We start from the raw sequence: 23,374 nt of genomic DNA, 5'->3' as shown, positions 1-23,374 counted from the left end.
TTCTATTTTTGTATTTTTTGGTTTTTTTTATTTTTTTTTCCAATTATTTTATCGTTTGTTTTTTTTTCCTCTTTATAAATTACTTAATAAAGAAACCGCTACTTAAGCAGTACAATTGACCTGATGCATAGTCAATACATAGGGGAAATGAGGCCAATAATGACATACTCCCAAGAAATGCCAAGCGTTATTTCATGATGGAACTGGGAGTTCACAGGGAGTTTACACCTTATACGTTTCATTTTTTAGAATTTTTAACTGCTAAAGGACTGGGAATAGGGCCAGAAAGCATCTTTTTAATGAAAAATCTGGTCTAGATATCCATTGTCTTAAAAGGGAAATGACTTCACTAGAGGAATGTGCAACTTTTGAGAAGGGTTTTTTTCTGTAAGAAAGTCTCCACCAGACTGGAATCGTAGTTCCTTGTAATAAAATACCAATTTAATAAATAAGTAGAGGAAGTTTTGCCAAGCCATCTTCTAGTTTAGGGATCTATATAAATTCAAGTCCAAATTTGACACTTTTAAACAAAAACCACAGAAAGATGATCAGTTTTTAAAATTCTGAATGTTCTCATTAATAGTTTCTTGAATTCAATACTCCATGTAGTCTCAGTCAGTTATGTTTCCTCTGTTTTTATTCTACACTCGCACTCACACTCACGCAGCAGCATTCACTCTCTCAAGTTTTGGCTCAAAACACTCCATCTCACACATTTGCATTAAAACAAAAAAAAATTACTTAAAAACATGTCAAAATGTCTTTGCTTTGCCCCAGGCCTGGATTGCCATTCAAAAAAAATAAAAATAAAACACTGCATCCACGCCTATTTGTGGTTTCTGTAATCGCATCAAGAGCTAAAAGACTTAACGGCATCAGTGTTTTAAAAAAAAAACGAGGTCTCATCATCCAATTTGAATAGTTTAGGTTAAGCTCTGACAGAACTTGGGGAAAAAAATCAGCGCATTTAGAACAATCCCATGCTCTCTCACCATCACTACTTCATATCCACAGAACTTAAGGCCAACAATGGGAAGTTTGTGTCCATATGCAGTCCAATTAAGAAAGGATTTCTACAGTAAGTGGCATTACATTATTTGATTAGTCATTTTAAGGATCACTGCAACATTAAGTATTTGACAATATACTAGCAATCGATGTAGAGTTTTATTTCCAGTGGCAAATACGCCTTTACAATCCTGCCTTGAAGCTTTCAAGAAGATTGAACCATCTTGTAACTTGAAAATAAAAATTTGCACTGCATTGTTCGTAGCTATTAACATCATTTTAGATGACTGCCTCATACCGAATTGTCATGAAATATTTGGCTTCTGAAATTCATGTTTATCATTTTCTAAAACAAAAATCTCAAATGAAATTTGTTTTCTCCATTTCAAATTTGAGGTAGGTCTCCCCCAAAATGCGATCAATAATAAAGTTAAAAAACAGCATTTAGAAGCTTTTTTTTTGTTTAAAAAAAGTCCCTCGGTCAAAGGTTACTTTTTGAAATTTGAGCAGCTTTGATGACTGTAAGAATACAGTTTAGCTTTGCAATCAAGTGCCGATTTCTCCTATGTGGTCCTCGCCGTCCTTTGGAGTATAAAAAGCATTCTGTTGAAAGGAAAATAGAAAAGGAGAAATGTGTCCATTAACGGGCACCTGAAATGCAATTGCTTTCAAGGCAGGTTTATAAATGCTCCTTGGTGTCCCATTTGAATCGATTTTCCATTTTTTGTTGTGCCATTTAATATAAAGGACATTTTGGGACTTTAACTCTTGCTTTAATGCAAATTCACTTATTTACAAGGAAAGAATGATGTCTTCTCTGGCAGAAATCCCTTTATTTTGGACCAAGGTGCAAAATAAGTGGCTCAGGGCAGTGGCCATTCTAAAAGTCATCTTTGTTAAAATTAGATTAACATTACGCTGAATCCCCAACTCCTCCCGGGAACTAACCTCCAACCCTCCGAGTTCTTTCAAACTCAACTGGACAAATTTTGAAGGATTTTATAGGATTTGGGGCGAGTAAAGCAAAGCCCCCGAATTCTTAGCGCAGCTGCAAACCAATGTTGTACGACAGTGATGTGACACCTGCACAATCATTAAAAGATCACATTTTTTTGATGGGAAAAAAAAAACACTTTTTTTTCCAGTTTGCAAGCTCTACAAGGGTCCTGTGAGGAATATGAAATTCAATGACAGAAATTAAAGACAAACTGAAAGAGGACTGTACATCTGGGGGATGAGGAGGGGTGCAGCGTTTGTTGGGTTTTCTCTGATTTGTATCCGCACTTACATATTTCAGAAGCCATCTGATGACATGGCTTGTTCTCAGTTGCCGTGTTGGTAAGCTGGTACCTGGCCATGAGCCTGTCCCATCGCTGAAACAAAATAACGACAGAGGGTTGCTAACGAGCAACTCAACATTCTCACATCTCTTACTGTCATACTGAGTAGGATACCGTCAAAACTAGGTATGCAATAAGCAATGTCAGAATGTCCCCGGAATGGAAGAAACAGGATTCTGACAACAGTTTAAAACTGGTCCAATTTATTTTACCATAATGATGGGTCTTGCTAATGAACACTGATCACGTTTCCAGCATCACATACACAGATGATTGCAAAAGGCACTCTCTGTACAGGCCTAATCACTTTGGGCCTGCAAACCTGGGCCTACAAAATTACCCCTTCAGAATGAAATCCAACTTCAAAAGTGAATCCTACAGTTTGTGCATTACAGAAAAGCATGCCATAGAGTTTGTCTAAACCTTCCTCACCTTGTGTTTGCGCCAGTATGTGTGTTTGAAAGGGGCCTGGATTGGCCACCATGTGGTTCATGGCTTGTCCAGGTTGGGGTACTAACGTTACGTTTGCCTGCGTGGGATGTGGGTGTGGATGGGCGTGCAGCTGGGTCACGCTGGTGATGTTTGTGGCTGGGGGTGTGGAGGTGATGTATTGGGACACGTACTGCTGGTGCGGACCACCAAACTGCTGCATCTGGCTGGACTGTGCCGCCATGTGTGGGTGACCCTGTTGCATGGGGGCCGCGTTGTAGACTATCTGCTGCGGTTGAGGCTGGAGGTGATGGGGCTGTGACACGGCGTGGGGTGGCTGGTGTCCTTGGTGCTGCGGCAGAGGCATGTGGTGGACCGGACTCGGGGTCGGCCGGTGCTGTTGCTGCTGCTGTTGCTGTTGGGCAGGCTGTGCCATGGGAGAGGGTTGGGAGCCGTGACTCTGCTGCTGGGGTGGGGTGCTGTGAGGTTGGGCGTGGGGGTGTTGATGCTGCTGCTGCTGCTGTTGTTGCTGCTGTTGTTGCTGTGACAGGTGCACCACAGGCTGGGGATGGTGATGGTGCGGCGGCTGTTGTTGCTGCTGCTGTTGATGCTGCTGGCTTGGTTGCGGTGCATGCTGCTGTTGCTGCTGTTGTTGCTGGGCTGATTGATGTTGATACTGAGTATGTATTTGTGGCTGCACCTGCCCTCCTTGGGCTTGCAGTGGTGTGCCGGAAACTGTCCAGATAAAAAAAAAAAACCATCAAATATCACTGGTTGTTGGTCGATATTACAATTAGAGTGAGTCAGCTTGGGAAACTAAGAAAGAGCTGATCATTATGATAAACACAGAAAGAAAAATAGAGCAACTTTTTGAAACAAATTTGGATTTTCCGGTTTGGGTTGCAAACACACTGACTGAAGCCAAATTCAGACTGAAGGTATCGGGAAACTGTAGCATCACTCCCCTCTCTCCATTTGGCCAACCTTTCTTTGGTAACCTGACGTTGTTTTGTTCTAGAGTTCCACAATACTGCCTCAGAGACAATGTTCAAAACCACACTTTACAAGACACATTAACTGAACAATAACAAGATGTCACGCTGGTTCCACACAATCGAGACGTTAATCCTGTTGACGAGTGGTTAACTCACCTAATACTGGGGAGGTGCCCTGCATGTTCGTCTCTGACAGTGGATGTATATGAGGTGTAGGTTGGGGGTGAGCTATGCCTTGAATGCTGGGCTGAGGCTGCATTTGCCTGAATGGAACTGCATGAGGATGCTGAAATAACCAAAGTAAACTCCAGCTTCAAAAAACTTGTTTCTTTTCCCACAAACAAATGGAGGTCGGAATTTCCCTCCTACAGGGGTGAGACCGGACCACAATGAAAAATACACGAACTTCGGTGTGTATTATTGTACATGTACATGAATACATGTATGTACATATACATATGTAGAAATATTCAATACTGGAGAGACATGAGACTGGGTACATAAAACCTCCTTAAAAAATCTGAATGTGTAGTCTCAAAAGAAAAGTATTTCATGTGGACCTCAATACATGAAGTTTTAAATGCAATAACAATGTTAACATAAACACAACCACCACATTTTAACGGCTGTAAAAGAGACATCAAAATGTGACATGGCAATAATGATAGATTAAAAAGTCCATCATGACTGTTAATAAAGTTGTTGGATTTTTTTTTCTGTTGTGCTTGATGTTGTTATGCCTTCTGAATGCTCGTACCTATGTTCAGTTGAATAACTGACAGATTGTGTATTTTGTAAAGTCATCTTAGTTTATGGTAACGGTAGTAACGTGGTGTGCTGAGCCGTTACGAGTATGCACCCTGATGCTGCTCTATCACTGCCAAGAGTTTTAGTTTGCCCAGTTGCCCCAATCAATGAAAAAACCCATCTGCAAATTTAGAACACCGAAGGAATCTGCACCTGTTTCCACGAATTAAATTTGCAGACTTTTCTCACCATGATTGCAATCGCATCCTGTTTGTTACGCGTTACGAGCACGCGTTGTGTACCGCGTCGAACCTACACTTGCTGGTGTACATTCCAGTAAAACCACATAAACACAGCCTTGTACCCAGTATGTATAAGCAACATGCACATGAAACATTTCCTACAATAGGGAACAAGGATGGGGTCACGACCCCTGTCGTGTCTTCATGCTGGTACAGCTGTTACAAGCGTGACTGTTGAAATTTACGGTTTGCAATCCAAGAACTCTGAGTCAATCCACTGCCATCGCACGATATTTCTTTGTTAGAGGCACAGTGCAAGAACTGACAGATATCATATTACCATTCTGTTCTTTTTATTTACTGCACTATGTGCTTACAGACTGATGTTTGGATGGTGACATATGACTTATCTATGTTACGCATTTGTAGCCAATACTGTATGTGTATACATGTACAGTGGAACGCTGCTATAACGAACAAGACGGGGTCCACGCTAAGCGAATTTAACTGCCGAACGTTTTGTTGCCATGGTGAATAGCGCCCTCTCTTGTCTAACTGAAGTGCACCCTCTTGTGATACCTTGGCTCGCTGTTTTCGTGATGTTTTGCCGTTGCATTCAAGTTTAAGGTTTCTAGAAATGTATCTGTTAATTATTTCTGCTTTTCATTTAAACTTGAAGAAAAAAATTGATATTGAGTTTATCCTAAAAGTCGTGAAACTACCGCTCAGGATCGATCTCTGATGCATGCTGTGGCGAATCTCAGTTGATTTGTGTATCAGCGGCGTTCTCTTTAGACTATTGTTAGTGCAATGTTACTGTTTTCTTCCGCACCTGATCACGTGGAGTCGCAAAACCAGTTCAATACCGTTGACAGCTATTTTAAACAAAATCTGGTGTTGGTTTTTGCAGATTTGTGTGGTTTAACACTTTGGGTTGAATTATTTGCGAAAAAAGATTGCTGTATTTCTTGATGCCATGTAAACATGTAGGGTTTTACTGTGCCAGTTACAAGGATGGATATTTCACCCGATGCACAGGAATACGCAATATACCCCATTCTGCCATTACTTTCACTACTATTACCCCCTTGTACCCACTCTGCATACCACGGAATTTCAGAGGGAGTAATATCGGTTTGTGTACTTCTTGATCGCCTGTACTAAACTTTACCAAGTTGCTCATGAATCTTTTTTCGCAAATAATTCAACCCAAAGTGTTAAACCACACAAATCTGCAAAAACCAACACCAGATTTTGTTTAAAATCTGGAAATCCCCCCCCCAAAAAACGGAAGAATCTCAACCCTGTTCCTATCACCTCAAAGCTGAAACAAGAAGACTCAAGATTGCTGTATTTCTTGATGCCATGTAAACATGTAGGGTTTTACTGTGCCAGTTACAAGGATGGATATTTCTATATGTGACCATCTTTCAATGCAGTAGCAAAGGATGTCTACACTCTTCCCCATGCTTGAGTAATTCCCATTGATTTGGCACACATACACAGAGAGCCTTGAAACAGTCCCAGGAATGTGTGGCTGTGGTATCTTTGTCATTTCAAACAATTGGTGTTTTGGGCTGAAAAACTAGCCCACCTTGGTCAAGGTGGTCGTGGAATAATACCATCTACAAATGGTTAACGGGAAAACCTGAAACACTTCCACTATTCAAAGTTGACACACAAACTTCAAACTGGAGATTTCAGACAGGAAAAAACTTTGAAGTTCCTGACACTTTTTTCACTTCAGTAATGACAGACGTGTCTTCACTGTAGTTATCTCACATTGTACAACATGCACCTTTTTGTGTGATGGAAAATCCCAAACAAACATGGAAATTTGGTTACCGTTGCCGACCTCATTATCACAGGTAATTCTTAAAGAAACGCAAGTCTTTGAAAAAAAAAATGGTTCTCACTGTATGCTCTCTACAGGTTTTTCCAAGGCTTGTGAGCTACAATGCCTTGGATGCTCCTGAGGAATCCTTGACTTCATCACCAGAGTAATGATGGCATCAGCGAGCAGTAAATAACAAGGAAATCAGCTGATCTAAGAGGTTGCATGCCTGTTAGGGAGAAAGGAATAACCAATTGACCTACCTTTGGATACATTTGATAATGACCAGGTTGAGGGAGCATCTGTTGGCCAGTAATGGGCCCCGGTATACCCTGCTGAGTTTGGAAGGGTATCATCTGCCCAGGGTGATGCTGGAAGCCCATGGGGGAGACCAGAGGCTGGCCAGCGGCCACCGAGGGAGGGATGACATGGGTAGGTAGGTCTGTTGGCGGCTGCGGCCTGGGCATGTTGGTGGCTGAGCTGGCATACTGGAAACCTGGAGTATATTTAAGTACCAACAAAAATGTTACCATGTCAAATATTAGAGAGATCAGCAGATCGTATAGATGCTTACTGTTTTAAGCAAGATATGGTTCACAGGCCAACATATTACATTTACTCTACATTTAATGGTTGGCAGTCAACGGGACAAGCTGAAATAAATCAAACGGGCATTTCTTATGTACAATGCCAACTGCAGTGCACCAACAGGTACAGTTTTTGTCAGATGTAAGCTATCTTCTAGTCACTCTAATTTCTCCACCAAAACGTTGATGTGACTCTTCAAAATATGCAAAATGAATGCGTATGAATGTCACACTGTGACTTTCATTGGTTCCGGTTCCAGTTCCGCTTCGTCAGTCGATGAAGACTGCACAACAGTGAGTGCAAAGTAAGTGAACAAAACGCCGACACTGTACACGCTTATCTGACAGAAACAGGCACACAACCTGTACGTCTCAACTGGGCTCTCCCAAGTCAAACAGCGCCCTCTATGGGCAACCACGGACGGAGCCACTCGCACTGCCTCTCTCACCCTTTTTGGCCATCATCTTGGGCCCCATGTGAGCGGCCTGTGCCTGGGCCTGGGCCACCGCCGTCTGCTGAGACATCGGGAAGGTGCCCGGGTAAGTCTGGCCGCTGGACAGGATGTAGCTGCCTCCCATGGGCTGGGCAAACTGGTTGGGGTGCTGCAGTATGATGGAACTAGGGCTAATGGACTGTGGCCTTGGTGGAGTGGGCGTCTTAGTTGGCATACCTCTCTGTGATGTCTGGGATGAAGCAGCAAAGAAGGGGAAAAAATTACAATTACAGGGTGATGAGTGAAGAAGACAATGAAGAAATGTTCAGTTTTAGTGGTGGGAGGAAAACCCTAGACGGTGTTTTAGGGAAAACCCACGGAATCAGGGAGGGACTGAAAACCCAATCCACGTGTGGACTGAGCAGGGAAAGGCCAGGAAAGAACCACTGTTCCAACCTGCCTCCCCATCTGGCTACCTGACAAACATGAGCACTTGTAAGTTAAGAGATACTGACACTTCCCACTTTCTCTTCTATACTCTACCCAAGTTTTCTGTCACCCCTTGAGCAAATTTCATACTGGTTCCATCGCATACTTTCATATGGATTCACCATACTTCAGATACCATAGGCCAACCCTTCCTCCACCCTTCCCATCCTTCAGATTCACCATACTTCAGATACCATAGGCCAACCCTTCCTCCACCCTTCCCATCCTGCCAATCTGCTTTGTGCAGGAACATGAGATGGTGCATTGTAAGGTGAGAATGACATGCCTCTGATTGGAGAACACCCTGTAGGTGCCGCACAGATTTATGACTGTTTGGCAAGGGATGCACTAAGCAAACGCAGTCAGTTTCTGTTGGAATGCACCGTCCTGAAAGAGCACTGTGAGCCAAGTCAAATTCTCTCCCACCAACCTGCCTCTTCTTCGTCAGTGAGGGGGGTGCTACCACTCAGGGGAGAGATGTGACATCCACTATGACTTGTTATTCCACAATTCACAACTAGGCGCGTCAGAATTTAAAATTCCCTTGGGCAATGATCTGACAGTTGACTGCACTAACGACAATGGACAAGGTACAGTCAACGATTTGTCAGACATACTAGGCAAGCACACTTACCACAGCTGCTGTTGGAACAAATGGCTTGGCTAGGGGATTGAGCTGTATCTCTTTCTCCTTGCTAGGCTGTGTGGGCGATGACTTCCCAGAACTATGGGACATTTCGAGGTCATGAAAAGTAGAACGGTGCAAAGCCATTACATTCAAGATATCCAATCATACTTCAGACCATAAAAATTAATCAAGGTGACAAAAAGTAAATCCCCGAGATCCCCGAGTTATAGAGAAAATTCTTAACTAGTCCCACACACTTTGTTTAAAGTCATCTTTGGGTGCCAAGAAGGAACGTCCACACTTGATCTTTGTACCAGAGACAATACATGTTCAAATCAAACTTCCTTACCACACTGGAACAGAATTCTATGAATACACATCTTCCGAACCACAAAACACCATACACTTTATCTCTGTAGGGAATGATGCCATCCCTGATACCATCCACATGAACTTTGAACTTGTCCCATCTCCTAGTTGCTTCTCCCCTTCCCCCCATCACCTCCGCTACCCCTCCCTCAATCTCTCCCCCGCCCCAATCACCTACCTGGTTTCGGTCTCCTTAGCGTCCCTCTCCTCCGTTGCCGCTGGCACTGTTGGCGTCGTATTCTCTGCTGTTCCCTGCTTGGTGTCTGCAGAGGCAACAGCGGCGGCAGCAGCGGCGGCAGCAGCAGCAGGCTGTGTGCTGGGTATACTTGCAGCTTCCTCTTCTGTTGGTTTACCCTCTAACTGTGAATGTCAAGAGTCATCATTGCTGACTTTAGAACAAGTGTGTGCAATATATCTTCTTCACAAGGAAGCCATTTTGGATCATGTTCCTTGAATATATCCTATTCAATGCACTCTGTTAAATGGGGTGGTGCCAGACTATTTTGGGTTCCATGTCCAAATTATTTTTTTTTTCAAATGCTGCTTAAAATGTTTAGATTTAATAAATCGTGAATTTTAACTTCTTCATCGTAAAAATTCCAGTTTGATATTAAAATGCAATGAAATACAAACTTTAGCTTATCTTCTAAATTCATCACAGAAGTGCTCAGAAAAACACTTCAGATGAAGAAAACCTTACTGATTTGATATATCATATCCCTCAGCCACGGTAAATTTCGGGATCTCTGTAATGACAGGTTTTTGAACTTTTGAGCACAATTGTCGAATATCTTTGAAAAGTCTTCAAAGATGAGAAAATTTCATTACAAAGATACGATGGTACTTACATTAAATGAACTACTGAACTCTTTTAAATCAGCTATTGTCTTTTCTTGTACTGTTAAAAGAGAAAAAAACTGTTAGAAAACTGTCGATCCATTTCATGTATAATCAAGTTGGTAACAGATAAAATAGAATACATTTGATACATAGTAAACAAGGTGTCAAAGAGATTTAACTTAAAGAGCCACAAAGTTGGAGTAAGTACGAAATTAACCACTTCATGCCGGGGTGCCTGGAACCGGAGACATTGGTTTTATATGGAAAGGCGGGGTGCCCGAAATCGGACAAAAGAGCTGGGCCTGTAACAAAAGATTCGGAACAAAAGACAGAGCTGCTGGGAATTATCAACATTTTTTCAGTTATCAATAGTGGAGAAAATCCGTCATTGTTTTGAAAGATTATACCACTGTTTGTGGCATTCAGTGTGAGCAGATTACCACCAGGGACAAAAGCGCTCCAGTGATGAGCGATACAATATCGCTGCATGCTAATCTGGTCCGCATTCAGAAAGACTCCAGCAGCGCACTGTATCAGTCTCAGGAATAAAAGAAAATTACGTAACACTGGACAATCTTTGCTCTCTTTACAAGGCAGCAGGCCTTGCTGAAATACTCAGGCATCAATAAATGTTGTCTGTCAGATTAGAGTAGAAACCAGACAGTCATTCGTGTGAGTGTAAACGTCCAGTAAATGACATTACGAATTTTCGAAGAAATTTGAAAACGGAAAATCTTGAAAATTCCCAGGCAATAGGTCGTGCAACTTCTAATTAAACACGGCAGCAGATGGTTAATCAGCTGTAATTTGTAAAACAGTGAGACATGTTACCATTTTTGTGTGTCTTTTCCGGCGAGACTGTAGTGCTGTCTGCCGTTCTGTCTACTGTACTAGGGTCAGTTTTCCTACTGTTACTGTCATCTAATGACGGCTGACGTTCTTCACTGACTGTTGCAGGAACCTTCTCCTCTCTGACATCTGAAGGAACAATTCAGATACAACCATAAATAAATGTCTGATTACTGCCTGCAGCTTAGCTGGACAAGTGGGGCCAGTAATATGGTAGCAATATTTGTAGTTACAATTAACTACAACTTATCGCAGTGACCAGGAAATAGAAAGAAAAAATATCTACTTTTACTGTTGTAAATAATTTTTAAGATTTTGATGCACTTTTCCACTATCCATACAGTGTTTGTAATTTTATTTTGTCTGTCCAAAACATCAGTTTTTGAAGTCTTTGTGCGAATTGTTGACGAAAACAAAATGCACTGTTTCATCACAAGGAGTGATCATGAGATCTCATAAAATACTTTTTGTATAACTGTTGTAATAAAAAATGATTCAAATAAAACACAATATCTTATAGCCAACTTGGCTATTATTCACAAAACTCCAGAAGAAAGCGTTCAACAAGGGAAATGACCGACACTTAAGGCACATGGCATAATACAAGCAACTGCGCAAGCACTGAATTTGATGTTGTCAGATCACACCAAGCACCAACAATGGCATAAATATTCAACTTCCTATGCTGCAGTGCACAATGTGTTAAGGCTGCAGATTACCAGGGAAAAATTGCAGCAATGATCACGGGGTACAGGTGAAACAGGTGGTGTGTAGCAAGCATTCACTATGCTCTGGCTATGGACATGCCGGGCAAGCCAGAAAGTGGTAATTGGCCAGATGTTATAGCCAGGGTAGTTCAAACTCTTTCTGTGTCTTTCGGTTTCCATGATATGAAGCAATCCAAAAATGATATCCAAACTCCAAAGTTAGATTTAACTTAAGATTCAACTTAGGCAGAACCACACCTCCAACTTGTATGTAATTGTTTTTAGGTAGAACGGGCAAACTAGCAAAGACGCCACAAATCTTACGGTTCATGGTACTACTGGACAGAAATGAACTTAGCTCTAGTCACTCTAAGAGTTCATGGAAAGGGGTATTCCGTGAGAAATGTCCTCCATCAATAATAAATATGCTATTTAAAGAATACAGAATAAGCAAAAGAATTAACTATTGTGGCAAACAATCGAAACTGAACTGTTCTCAGACAAAAAGTATAACAAATGATTTCTTTGAAAAAGGACCTCTACTGAACTTTTAGACAACTTTCAAGAGCAGTCTGAATGTTGTGTGAACTTACTTGGCGACGCTGGATCTACATTTGGAAGTGGTGACGACCTCGGAGACTGACTCCCAAAACCTGGGGGGCATGGAGATGTCTGAGTTGGCGGTTGGCCCCTGGGCGGAGTCTGGACCTGGTGTTGAGGAGGTGGTGGACGGGGATTGCCATGTACATGCGCCGGGGGCTGGGGGACTGCTGAATAATGTTTCTGCGGGGGTGCTTGCTGCTGTTGCTGCTGCGGCAGTGGGGGTTGCGGCTGCTGTGGCTGCTGCTGCTGCTGTTGAAGAGGTTGTGATTGATGAGATGATGTTGCCTGTAACTGGTGTGGCGATAACGCCTGTTGTGATTGCTGGGGCACCTGCTGCTGCTGTTGCTGGTGCTGATGCTGTGGCCCAGGCTGGGCCAAGCGGGTCTGCACACTAGGATACATGTGTCCCGACAGCGGCGGCTGCTGCTGCCCCACGGGCTGGTGCGGGGGGTGTGATTGGGCGTGGGGGTGACCCTGTGCCTGCGTAGCAGGGTGTTGTGCGGGCTGGCCATGATGTGGAGAGGTCATCTGAGGTCGTCCTTGACCAGGTAATCGGGGCATAGGACCCTGAGGTCTCCTCTGAGGAGGGCCATGTTGAGGTGAATGTCCTCGTGAGCCTTCCCTCATAGGGGGCGGTATATACCTGAGCAAGACCACATGATAAAATATTCTTATAACTTCCGCACTGGAAAAAAACAGGGCAGTGTATGGTACTTTCCTCAGTTTTGACCTCTGATGACCCTGATTTCAATCCCAATTGATACACTGTGATTAGTAAGTCCTCCTATCACTAGTGAGGTTCCATAAAAAAAATTACCACCATGAAGTTCTTTTCAGAATACAATATTTAACAATCACTTCTGATTAATGTTTTTGCCAGGGGGGATATCTAGGCATCTTTAGCCCCCCCCAGACACCTTGTTTTGTCGAACAAATGCACGTAGTGGCAGAAACACTAAGCAACTGGGACGTCTTGGTTTTCACTTCAAGGCAAATGTGGACAGCATGCTGTCTTCAACCCTACCTCTGACGTCGTGTTTTATGGAAGCCTCAACTACTGCTACAAGGTGGACTGAAAACTTTAGCGTAACTGTCAATGTACCTAGTAGTGCCTGTGTTTTCGCTACTCCTGCTGACTGCGCTGAATTTTTCTTCTTCTGTGATGTCATCAGACTCAGACCGCGCCGAGCCTTCGATTTCCCTGGCCCATCTATCGGCTTTCTCTTTCCTTTCCTGGAAGACCTTGGGGTTGGACTGGTCGATGCTGGTTCTATTATTTGACGACATGGAAGAATTAGACGCTCGGGGGAAATTTTTCAGAGAAGTTCTTACAGTATTTCAGATCAAGCTTCTTCCCAATATTTCCAACCAAAGAGCTCAAGACCCATTTCAAAGACCTTGAAACTCCAGTGTTGTTCAGAAATTTACTTGCTGAGCTAAATTCTAAACACATTGAACAGTGTGAAACTCTGGTTACTAACACCAGCTCACTCAGTGAGATTTTTTGCAAGTTGTATTTTGAAGAAGTGGTGTTACAACTCACGTGTATTCAGGCAGAGAATCATCATATGATGACTTCACTCCATATCTTGCTTCATTTGTCTTAAACATTTCTTCAGCACTCCAACCATTGGCATGCTGGAAAAGGACAACGGTACAGAAATTGATTTCTCTCACAGCGACAGCCAATGGTGCCGACATTCAAAACATTTTAACCAAAATAAACAATTCAGCTTTCCCACATGTAGAAAGCAAGCTTTAAGGTCATGTTTCATAGAGCTTCGGTCACAGTCACTGTTGGACTCCTTTGGACAAATTGAAGTGGAAGAAATACACCATCCACTTCCATGAAATAGGTGAATTTATTTCCAATAAATCTTTTTTTCCCCCACATGTACAAAGCACAGAAAAAATCAAAGAAAATATTTGCTAAGCCAAAAAAGCTTACCAGCTAAAATGCCCTATACTGTACATTCCTCATGACTGGTTCTCCTCTGATTTCTGTACCTCATGTTACTTATTTGGGTACAGAAGGCTATGCAACTAGTTGTGGTTGGCTAGTCTGTCTTTCAACCAAAACATGCAAAGGGTTCCCTGCTGATAGTATGGAGGTTCATCTTACCCCATCTCCAGCAGAGGGTTCCAAGGACATGTCCTCTTCCAACGGGGATCCCTGCCACTCCTTCAGCTCTCGTTCTCCTGCCTGACCATTCTGCCGCCTGGCTATCTCAGCGTCAGTCACAAAGGAATCTGCTTGACGGACAGAAGAAGAAAAAAAAGAAGAGAGAAACTGGCTGTGAATGGATCCTACCGAGGAAACCACCGCCAGAATTTGAAAAGGCAATAGTCAAGCAATGATTCTGATGAAATCAACATTTCCAATTTCAAAACAAATCTGGCAATCGGGACACCACACCACGAGAAACACCAACGACACCCCACCTTCGTTGTCTCTAACTCCATACTCCAAGTCCACATGCTTGGCTGTTATGCAGACAATGTTGGAGGCCTTGAACTCAATCTTGTTGAGGATGGGGACGCTGTCAGCATTGTCTCCACCTTGGTTCAGCATGTGAGCTGCCTCCAGGACAGTTTCAGCCTGCAATTAAACAATTCATTGTCAGCGTCTTTAACAATGTCAATAGATACCCAAAGCATGTCTAAGACATGGCCCAAGTTTCTGGAAATGAATCATTTGGATGAATGGAATAAGAGGTTGAGAAGTCTAAAAGGAATAAGTCTTAAAAACAACTTTGATTTTTTCATTAACTGCCAAATACTTCAAGCTTCTCAGCAATACTAGCCCAAATTGTGGGGTAACTCACAAGAAAGGTGGATTAGCAGAAAAGTGCAGGCCAGAACTTAAGTACACAGACTCTTTTAGCAATCTACAGCCATCTTGATAGGCACAGCCCAGTTTTACTTGCAACTTTTTGCCTTGTGATACTCTGCAACTTAAAGACGGCAAATGTAGCAACACATAGGTATTCCGTACAATTCTACTGTTTCCCTCATTAACACAAAACACAACGGAACCAAAAACGAACAGAAACAAAACAAAGTCCACCCTCCAACAAAAGCAGCTTGATCAAAGGCTCGGGTCTTCTGTGTCAAATATTTCTGAACAGGGAAACGGGAGGGTAAAACAGGGTAACAGTGTGCTCTGTAGGATAGAGCTCACCTGTGGCGAGATGGTACACAGAATGCCCTCGTAGATCTTTTTGCTCTTCACTTGAACCTGTACTTGGCACCCCTGTCAGGCGGAACAAATACAGCAAGTTGGTGTCATAAATCACTGAATACTTGGGACATGAAGTCAAGTCTCCCGACAATAAGCCAGAGATCCAACATTCATCACATTAATGACAATGAAGTCATTGCACACAACATGACTACTCCAGCTATGACAGGTGTTCAGAACCAACACGTATCTACAATACAGGTGTAACATCAGACATTTCCAGTATTAAAGGTCGCTGGAATAACACTTGCCAAGAAGCACATAAAACAGGAGTGCATTTGAGTCTGAAGACTCCAACTTGAATACTCCTGTAATGAATAAACATTGTCTGTCACTTTTCTGATTCAACAACTACCACACATGCAAACACTTAATTTACGCACAGCTCCCCGGAAAAATGACTTTGCTACATAACGTCCAAATGTACTCTTTGAAATGTTTCCATGGAGTAGCTCTTGCCAGTTCTGATCTTAAAGTTTGACTTCCCTTCCCCCCTCCCCCCGCCAGTCAAATTTAAGACTGAACTGACTTACCATGAGTGATGCACCAACATGGGTGAAGCGCTCATTGGTATAGATGCCTTGCAATACCTGAGGAATCCATAACGAGGCAAACTCTAGCACTTAACCGTTGACAAATGCATGAGAATTTACAGCACAAGGTATCTACAAATATGTAAAAAGCTCCCATATGGTGAAAAAAACGCTCCCCACACAATGGTCGGACTGCTGTGCCAATGTGGTTAAATAGAGATATTCATGAATACTTTAAACAGCTGTAAAAAAAAATTATGCAAGCCTTTGCATTGTTATGACACATCTGCAATTCGCCTGTGCACAGTGCAGGTCAAACTGCATAATTCAGAAAGAATTGTATAATTATGATTTACAAGACAGCCCATATACCACTCTTTACTCTCTGGTAAACAGCCTCCCATAAAGTCTTCAAATGAAATATTGCTTTTTCCATGGCATGGCAAATCCAGAAATCCTCAGATTAAGTACAAGGTTTTCTGATTGAGAATTCTGAGCCACAAGCCCTGACCAGAGCAAGATTCACTGCAGCATATCGTCATCTTTTGCCCATATATCAGCAACTGAGTGTCTCTGGTCAAGCCTGAATAAACAACTGTGGATTCACAGTTTACCTATTCACTTCTGTTTTTTATGTACGCAAGGTCAATAAACTTTCATTTCAGTGCTATAACCCAGTCATTTGACTTCTAGCCTCTGAAGAAGAACTTGCCAAATTGGAAACATCAGGACGCACTATTTTGGATTGAATTTCAATTTCAGTGACATGCATGAAAGGTGAAATAAACTGCTGCCCTTCTTGAAACAGTCATCATCTTGAATAGCAACTTGTGGAAGGAAATGCAACCTTTATTTTCCACATTATTTTCTCTTTCACAATATTTATAGTAAAAAGAAATTTAACCTTGTTACTACCAGACTGTTTCTACCGAAATTTTAAAATCATTGGGCTAATGTTTAAATTGGTGAATTCAAACACAAAGAAATAAGATGGAAGATTGGCAATGAGATCTCAATCTGATAAAAGATGAGATGTTAACTGAAACTCCCCAACAGCTCAGTGTGTCCACAAAGAGGCCTTATCAGTCTTTGAGATGCAACTCGGTGTCAAGGAAAGGCACTATCAATCAGCACCTTTGGCAATCCGAAAGCTTGAAGTTATATATTAACCGCCGACGATTTCAGGTCAGGGGTTTGTGTAAGTCAATTACGGTACAAATCCATCCTCGGAGGGGGAGCAGTGTGATGTTTGGGAAGGCTAATTTTCAGATGAAATGCTTTTTATTCTCTACGGTTTCGAAAATGAGCACAATGAAATTTCCATTTGACAGTTTGCTCGGGAGGAGACTTTTAACAATCCATCAAAAACAAACACTACATACAAAAATAAAGATGCCCATCTCTGGTCAGCTCAGCATCCCAGCTAAGCATGCATATCATTTCATAACATTAACTGCAAGATCATCAGGTGTAACTAACGGTCTACTGACTGCTATTAAACCCCCGACTAGGCTATAAACAACCATATTTGCGTAACTTCCAGGCACTGCGAAAATAATAGGCTACAATTGAACAGGATCCCTGTGCTGAAGTTTTTCTTTTGGAATTGAGCAGTGAACCCACCTCCCTCTGGATTGGAGCGTGCTGCATCGGTGGGGGACCTCGACTCCCCATGCGACCACCCCTGAAAAGAGAAAAAAAATAACTCAAAATGAACATTAAGAGCCATTTCATAATACACTGCCTCCTTAAACCTCACACTGGATAACATATCTGCAATTTGCATTTGTGCATGAGCGATATACATGTACATATCATATCCTAATTTAGTACAAAACTACACGTAATTCTAGAATTCCAAATGGTTTATGTGCAGTGCACGATACTAGATGTACCTTATATAGTCATGTCACTCACAAACACACCTACCCTTACACGACTATACTTGTGGGGTATTTCCTTTGTTCTCGTGTACAAAACTCCCACACAACACACACAAAATTTCAAATCACTCCAATTTAAACCAAATTCACTTTCCTGGGTTGAAATTTCCACCGTATGTCCCTTATATTAAACACTTCAATTTGCGACAGATTGTTACCCATCCAAAATTTCCCCTTTTTGAGTTATTTCCAAATATCAGTTTTGTGAAATTCTTGTGGGGTACCAATTTTGGTACCCCATAAGGTAAAAACTGGCCTTGTGGGGTACTTCCCATTGTTCCGGTACCCCACAAGGCCCCATGTATAAGCGCACACATACATGTACACATACATTGTATTTAAAGAACAATGTTCCAAAATGTCTTCCTTTTATTTAGTGGATATGTGGATATGCCTCAACCTTTCAACAGTCTGCAGCTCCAGCGTACAAGGTACATGAATGTATGCGTTCCTAATATCATTTTTTCATGCATGACTGCACATAAACAATGCAAGGTAGGAACTCAACGATTTGGCATGACGTACATGTTATTACCGACACTGCCAACCCAACTCTCCCAAATCAGGCAAGAATCAACTACCTCCTTGTAGAAGTGTCAAACAAACAGAGACTCTGCAGGCTGTACAACGCCTCTACATCTTGCTTCATGCACATTAGGACCCCATGCACTACAGGACCCGGGTTCATGAACTTAAAACACTTCAAGTACTCAGGTACATTCATTGGATGAAGATTGCCAGTCTAAAAAACTATGGTAACCTGTACAAATGATCTGATCCTACACTGTACAAGCTAATGCTAAAATTCAGACTTCCTTTTTATTCACATTATCTTAAAAACCTTGCGAAAATTTCACAAGTTTTAGAGATGGATTTTTCTTTCAATTGAAGACCTTTCCAAAGAGAATTACATTGAAAAATGCAGAAAATAAACTCACTTATTCACATGTAACAAAAATGTACATACTATTAACACTTCAGAAAGTACATGTACACCAGAAATTAATTATCAACAAAATATCTCAAACAATTTGCATTCACTATACGTCTATCAATTGCGTAATGGTCAACACAAAATTGAGATGAAAGCATCATGGCAGGCAGAAACAAATGTCAGACATGTACTGGCATTATAGTCAAGGATGTAAGTGTACATAAATATTCATCTCATGTGTGCATATTCATGTGTTTGTACAAGAAAAGAAAACCCATTCTGAACAACATACAGGGTAGGATAGGTTGTAGGGAGTCAGGCTGGCAAAGTACATGTAGGTCTTTTCTTGCCTTTCAACTCTGGAGTCCGAGTTGGATTTTGGCTCGGTCCACATGTGGATTGGGTTTGCAGTCCCAAACTGATTCCATGAGCTTAAAATAGAAATTTTTTTCTGTTGTGGTTTTCCTCCCACCTCTAAACCCGTAACTGCTTCTTATTGTCTCCTCTCTACAGATGTGGGTGGCTGTGGGTCGTTTGGCGGCTGCCTGCGGTGCCCTTGTATTCCATCGGCTGGACCATGTTTAATGTCTTCATTGTGCAGCGCGTTTGAACATAGCCGTGTGCAATTTGCACTTTATAAATGAATACTTTAACTCTTATTTTTCCGAGTTACATGACACAATATTCCCACATGCCAGTCTGTCAGTTTTCCAACGACCTTTTCAGTGCTAAATATTACAACTTCAATCCTCCAAAAGATGGGGAATTTAGAGCTGTTAGAATAATTACATCTTGCAAATGAAATAAAAACCTTCTGGTGTCACTGGCACGACACAATGTGAAACGAAAATCCCTGGACATCTGTGGGTACTTTGCAAAGTCAAGAATTTTCTGCTTTCTGAAGGTCAAATTCTGCTCTCTTCTGCTTTCTAAACCCTGTGTGTATGTGACTGTACATATGTACTGTAGGCCTACATTTACCATACATCTACAAGGTATCTTTGGCATAATAATACATGTAGAGCCTACACGCACTATGTCACCGTGATCTTGGACTGGTCCCCGTCCCTATTGATTTATTCATAAGCCGTGAGACGTCTGGGCACTATGAAGGGAACGGGGACCTGTGTAATCTCTGCAATGCGGAGCCAGAGGAAATCAATACCGAATTCTGCGATATTGCAAAGGAAAAACAGGAGGGGAAACGCTACCAAATGTTACTTTCAAAGTGAGTTAAACAGTGAAAATGAGTTGTCATTCCTAATTTGGGTTCATATTGATTAATTGTGCAGAAACAATCAAAAATATTTATGTCTTAATTTTTTTTTAACCAAGAATTGCATTTTCCGCTTTCTACCCCCAAATCTGCGACTTTTGCAGATTTTCCGCAAAGCAGAATACTCAGAACTTTAATGTATACTGAATGTATAATGGGTATTCAAATACGAGTACAAAATGCATGCACATGGTGCACTACAGTTGATTGACCGCTTCTGCCAACAGAAACAGTCCTGGGTCCATGGCAAACTCAAACACTTACTTTCATGGAAAGGTTTTCTTCCAGAAATATCTGGAAATTATCCAACTGCATATGATGCTTAATGATTTGGGGCAGTAATTTGAAAGACGAATGTTAGCGAGCTTTTTTTTTCAGTAGTTTGCCCGATTCCACAAACCACATCATTTGAAAGATAGGTCTTATTTTTCCGACATAGTACATGCGCCACACGCACACTGAGAGTGCACACTGTAACAAAACTTTACTGGTGTTCAATTCTGTGTGGTTAGGGAAGGTTAGGGTTAAAGTGTGCAGAAACACAGAGTACAGACACTTCCATCACCGTCACACCCCACTGACACCAACAACCCACAAAAACCTAACCCTTGTTCTCAAAGGTCCAACAAAATCTACTAAGTTTGGGAGGCTGTGAAGGACTATACAGTGTAGGTGACAATGGTGAGGATTACGGGTGATGATGGTGATGGTGATGAGAGGGTCAATCATGATGGTGATTTGGTGGTAACTGTGGTGATACGACCCTTATAAGAAAGTGATTTACAACAACAGAGGGTGGATTAACATAAAGTAAACAAGCCTTCTCAACCAGGAAATGTCTTTATTCGTAAGCTGATAATCAGTACTGTAGTGAAATAAATTCTAAGAACAGTCAAGAAAGTAAACCACATACTTAGTTCAACTTAACATTTCTGGTAAGTTACACAGCAAAAGGTGGCAATAAACAGCTAGCATTTTCGGAATTGGTTATTTTATTTACAATAAAGTTACGGTACTATCAGAAACCAAAAAAGGTAAATCTTCTTGGGAATTGAAAGCGTTATACTACTCCATGGATACTTTTCCAACAATGAAACCATTGCACAAGACATGTGAGAATTAAGCAACCATGCCCAACCAAGATCTCGTTCTGACACAAAATGTTGAAGAATGTTGTATACGTGAGGAGACCTACGGTAACTAGTCACACTAGGGAAAGAGTTCCGTATACGGACAACACTTAATACCCCTATGCACAAACCTATGAGACTCGTCTGAAAACTGAAGTATTTTTTAGCAAATACTTTGCAATAATCCTGGCTTAATTTCACTTTTCAGGACATGTTGTCACTTTTTTAATGGCTTTTGTAACATTTCAAGGAAAAATATGGAACTCTTTCCCAAAAAACATCTCAATAATTAACAGGAGCCACATTAAATCTAAGCAGATGTTAAGAATTCAAATGAGATCTGCCCTAAGCCCTACAAATTTAAATAAATTTGTAATCGATGGTTCAAAAGAAACCAAGTCTGTAAGCAAACCATCCAAAAAAACAGTGGGCACAGCCTGGCCACTTAACCCCCGCCTTTGATCAAGGCACACGCGGCGAAGTGGATAGTCGCTCAAGAGCGAGGAGCTGGAGTTTTTCTTTACACTTGCTACTGTTTCGGTAGCAGATATGATATATGTATATGCATATGTCCACATCAATCAAAACAAAGGCCTCTGTGGCGTATGTAATAAGTTATTCATCATTACAATGACCCGCGTATTCAGCACGGCGTCCTTTCCGGTGGTAGTGTAAGCTCTAGACAACATTCTCTTCAAGATTGCCTAAAATATGCAGCACCGAAGCTTGGGATTCCGATCGACAAATTGAAACCACAGCAAATGTTGGCTGTGAAGGCTGTTCTGGAGGGTCGAGACGTATTTGTCAATCTTCCAACTGGATAAGGCAAGAGTCTCAAATACCAGGTCGCACCGTTGTTCAAAGACTTCATGAACATAAGTGGCCCAGACATATATACTCGGACTACTTAATCCCCCGAAAAGGATTGGTTCAGAGAAATGTGAATAATTCAAAAACATAAGCATATTGAATAATTCAGATAAACCACTGGAAACAAAGCTCCAAAGGCGCTTGTGGAGGCGTGTACAGTCCATGGCACAAACAGCTCGGATACTGCATGCAGGGGGCTTGCATGCAGTTCGTCGTGTGATCTTGACTATCCATTTCGCAGCGGGCGCCTTGATCAAAGGCTAACTTTACCCATGATGCTAGCCCTTCATGCCTTGATATGCCGCCCTTGGACATGTTGAACCTGACACAGGGACCCTCTTAATCTTCAATATTTATTCAAGAGCTTTGTAAGCATAGGCCTAGCAACCTACATCAAACTAAGAACACTTTTTCATACGACATCAATTTGATACCATTTCACCATTCGCATTCTGACACATGGATTTGATGGAGGGCCCCATGGTCACTTCTGAAAAATGACATCACCATTTCTGGGCCTGAACCAAACATGCGTCGCACACATTGACTGCAGTTGTACACGTTTCACGCAAATGCCGGTAGGCCTACATGTCGACGCTTCAGCCCTTTGGGGTTCAGCCATGTTTATCACCCGGCTGTTTATCTTCGTGAGTGAATATACGGATGTAACACAGCTACGAGATTGCGTTTTTGACTTGGTTGATGAACCAGGAATTGTAGATCCGTATCTGTAGTCAAATATGAAGGAAATAAAAACGAGCAACAGCATTTCTTCTCACCTCGCGGAGCCCCTCGACCGACCCCGTTTGCCATGGTTTTGTTGCATGCTTTCCCCACGGGTCGCTGGTTGCTCATACAGCACTGACGGGGTGGATAATGAAGTGTTTGGCTGCTTTCTCTAACAGTCACAAAGATCAGACGCTCATAGCGGCTATGTTAGGCGTTGCTGCTCCCAGTGGTCCTGGAACAGAAGGATTTGGCCCCGTAATCGAGCAACTTTTAGCGTAAGAAGTCGTTAATTTTTGGCCTGATTCTACGATTAGTCAGGCTCTCGCACCAACTTTACGGCGATTGCGGAAGAATACAGTTGAATGGTTCGCACGCACGTCAACAAATGAGGCACTGAATTCCAAGCTGCTCTTGCTCCACATAAACCGATGCATACTTTGCATAATATTTCTTAAAATGCTATACATTTGTCAATAAAAACCTGGTGTTTAATACTTGTTAATAAATTGGTATTATGTGGGCTCTAACTTTACGCGCGGATTCAGACATAATCAAAGGAGTAGCTAGAGGGAATGGCGGGCATTTTGGCAGAAAAAAAAATGATGGGTAAGGAGAAT

General features: G+C 41.9%; 1 protein-coding gene across 2 annotated transcripts; it reads right to left on the bottom strand.

The window, feature by feature from the left end:
• Positions 1-888: 888 nt before the first annotated feature.
• LOC110985484 (uncharacterized) lies at positions 889-23,127 on the bottom strand. 2 transcript variants are annotated; one of them, XM_022246533.2, is made up of 19 exons: positions 22,808-23,126; positions 17,499-17,559; positions 15,876-15,932; positions 15,283-15,354; positions 14,544-14,700; positions 14,224-14,351; positions 13,645-13,739; positions 13,204-13,371; positions 12,092-12,744; positions 10,774-10,920; positions 9,951-10,000; positions 9,281-9,462; positions 8,740-8,830; positions 7,632-7,866; positions 6,859-7,091; positions 3,929-4,058; positions 2,781-3,512; positions 2,297-2,381; positions 889-1,611 (listed from the first exon to the last, which is right to left on the bottom strand). In XM_022246533.2, the coding sequence occupies exons 1-18, from the start codon at positions 22,852-22,854 to the stop codon at positions 2,332-2,334; spliced, it is 3,288 nt and encodes a 1,095-aa protein (XP_022102225.2). In that variant the 5' UTR covers positions 22,855-23,126; the 3' UTR covers positions 889-1,611; positions 2,297-2,331. The 2 variants fall into 2 exon arrangements, with proteins under 2 accessions (XP_022102225.2, XP_086996897.1); XM_087140771.1 differs by lacking the exon at positions 15,876-15,932 and having other exon boundaries at positions 22,808-23,127.
• Between the last annotated feature and the right edge of the window lie 247 nt (positions 23,128-23,374).

Source organism: Acanthaster planci, linkage group LG09, assembly GCF_054643075.1.
Source record: "Acanthaster planci isolate LZ-2023a linkage group LG09, COTS_SCS, whole genome shotgun sequence".
NCBI classification, from domain to species: Eukaryota; Metazoa; Echinodermata; class Asteroidea; order Valvatida; family Acanthasteridae; genus Acanthaster; species Acanthaster planci.
The sequence above is the reverse complement of the archived record's forward strand: the minus strand, read 5'-3'. Positions and strand labels throughout refer to the sequence as shown.

What these genes read in the sequence shown, in the direction of transcription:
- LOC110985484 (XM_022246533.2), bottom strand. Translation starts at nt 22,854, where the DNA reads ATGCAACAAAACCATGGCAAACGGGGTCGGTCGAGGGGCTCCGCGAG. An exon ending in GGAAAAGACACACAAAAATG is followed by an intron (nt 10,001 to 10,773) that starts GTAACATGTCTC and finishes CTCTTTTAACAG; the next exon opens with TACAAGAAAAGACAATAGCT. An exon ending in GCTAAGGAGACCGAAACCAG is followed by an intron (nt 8,831 to 9,280) that starts GTAGGTGATTGG and finishes AATGTCCCATAG; the next exon opens with TTCTGGGAAGTCATCGCCCA.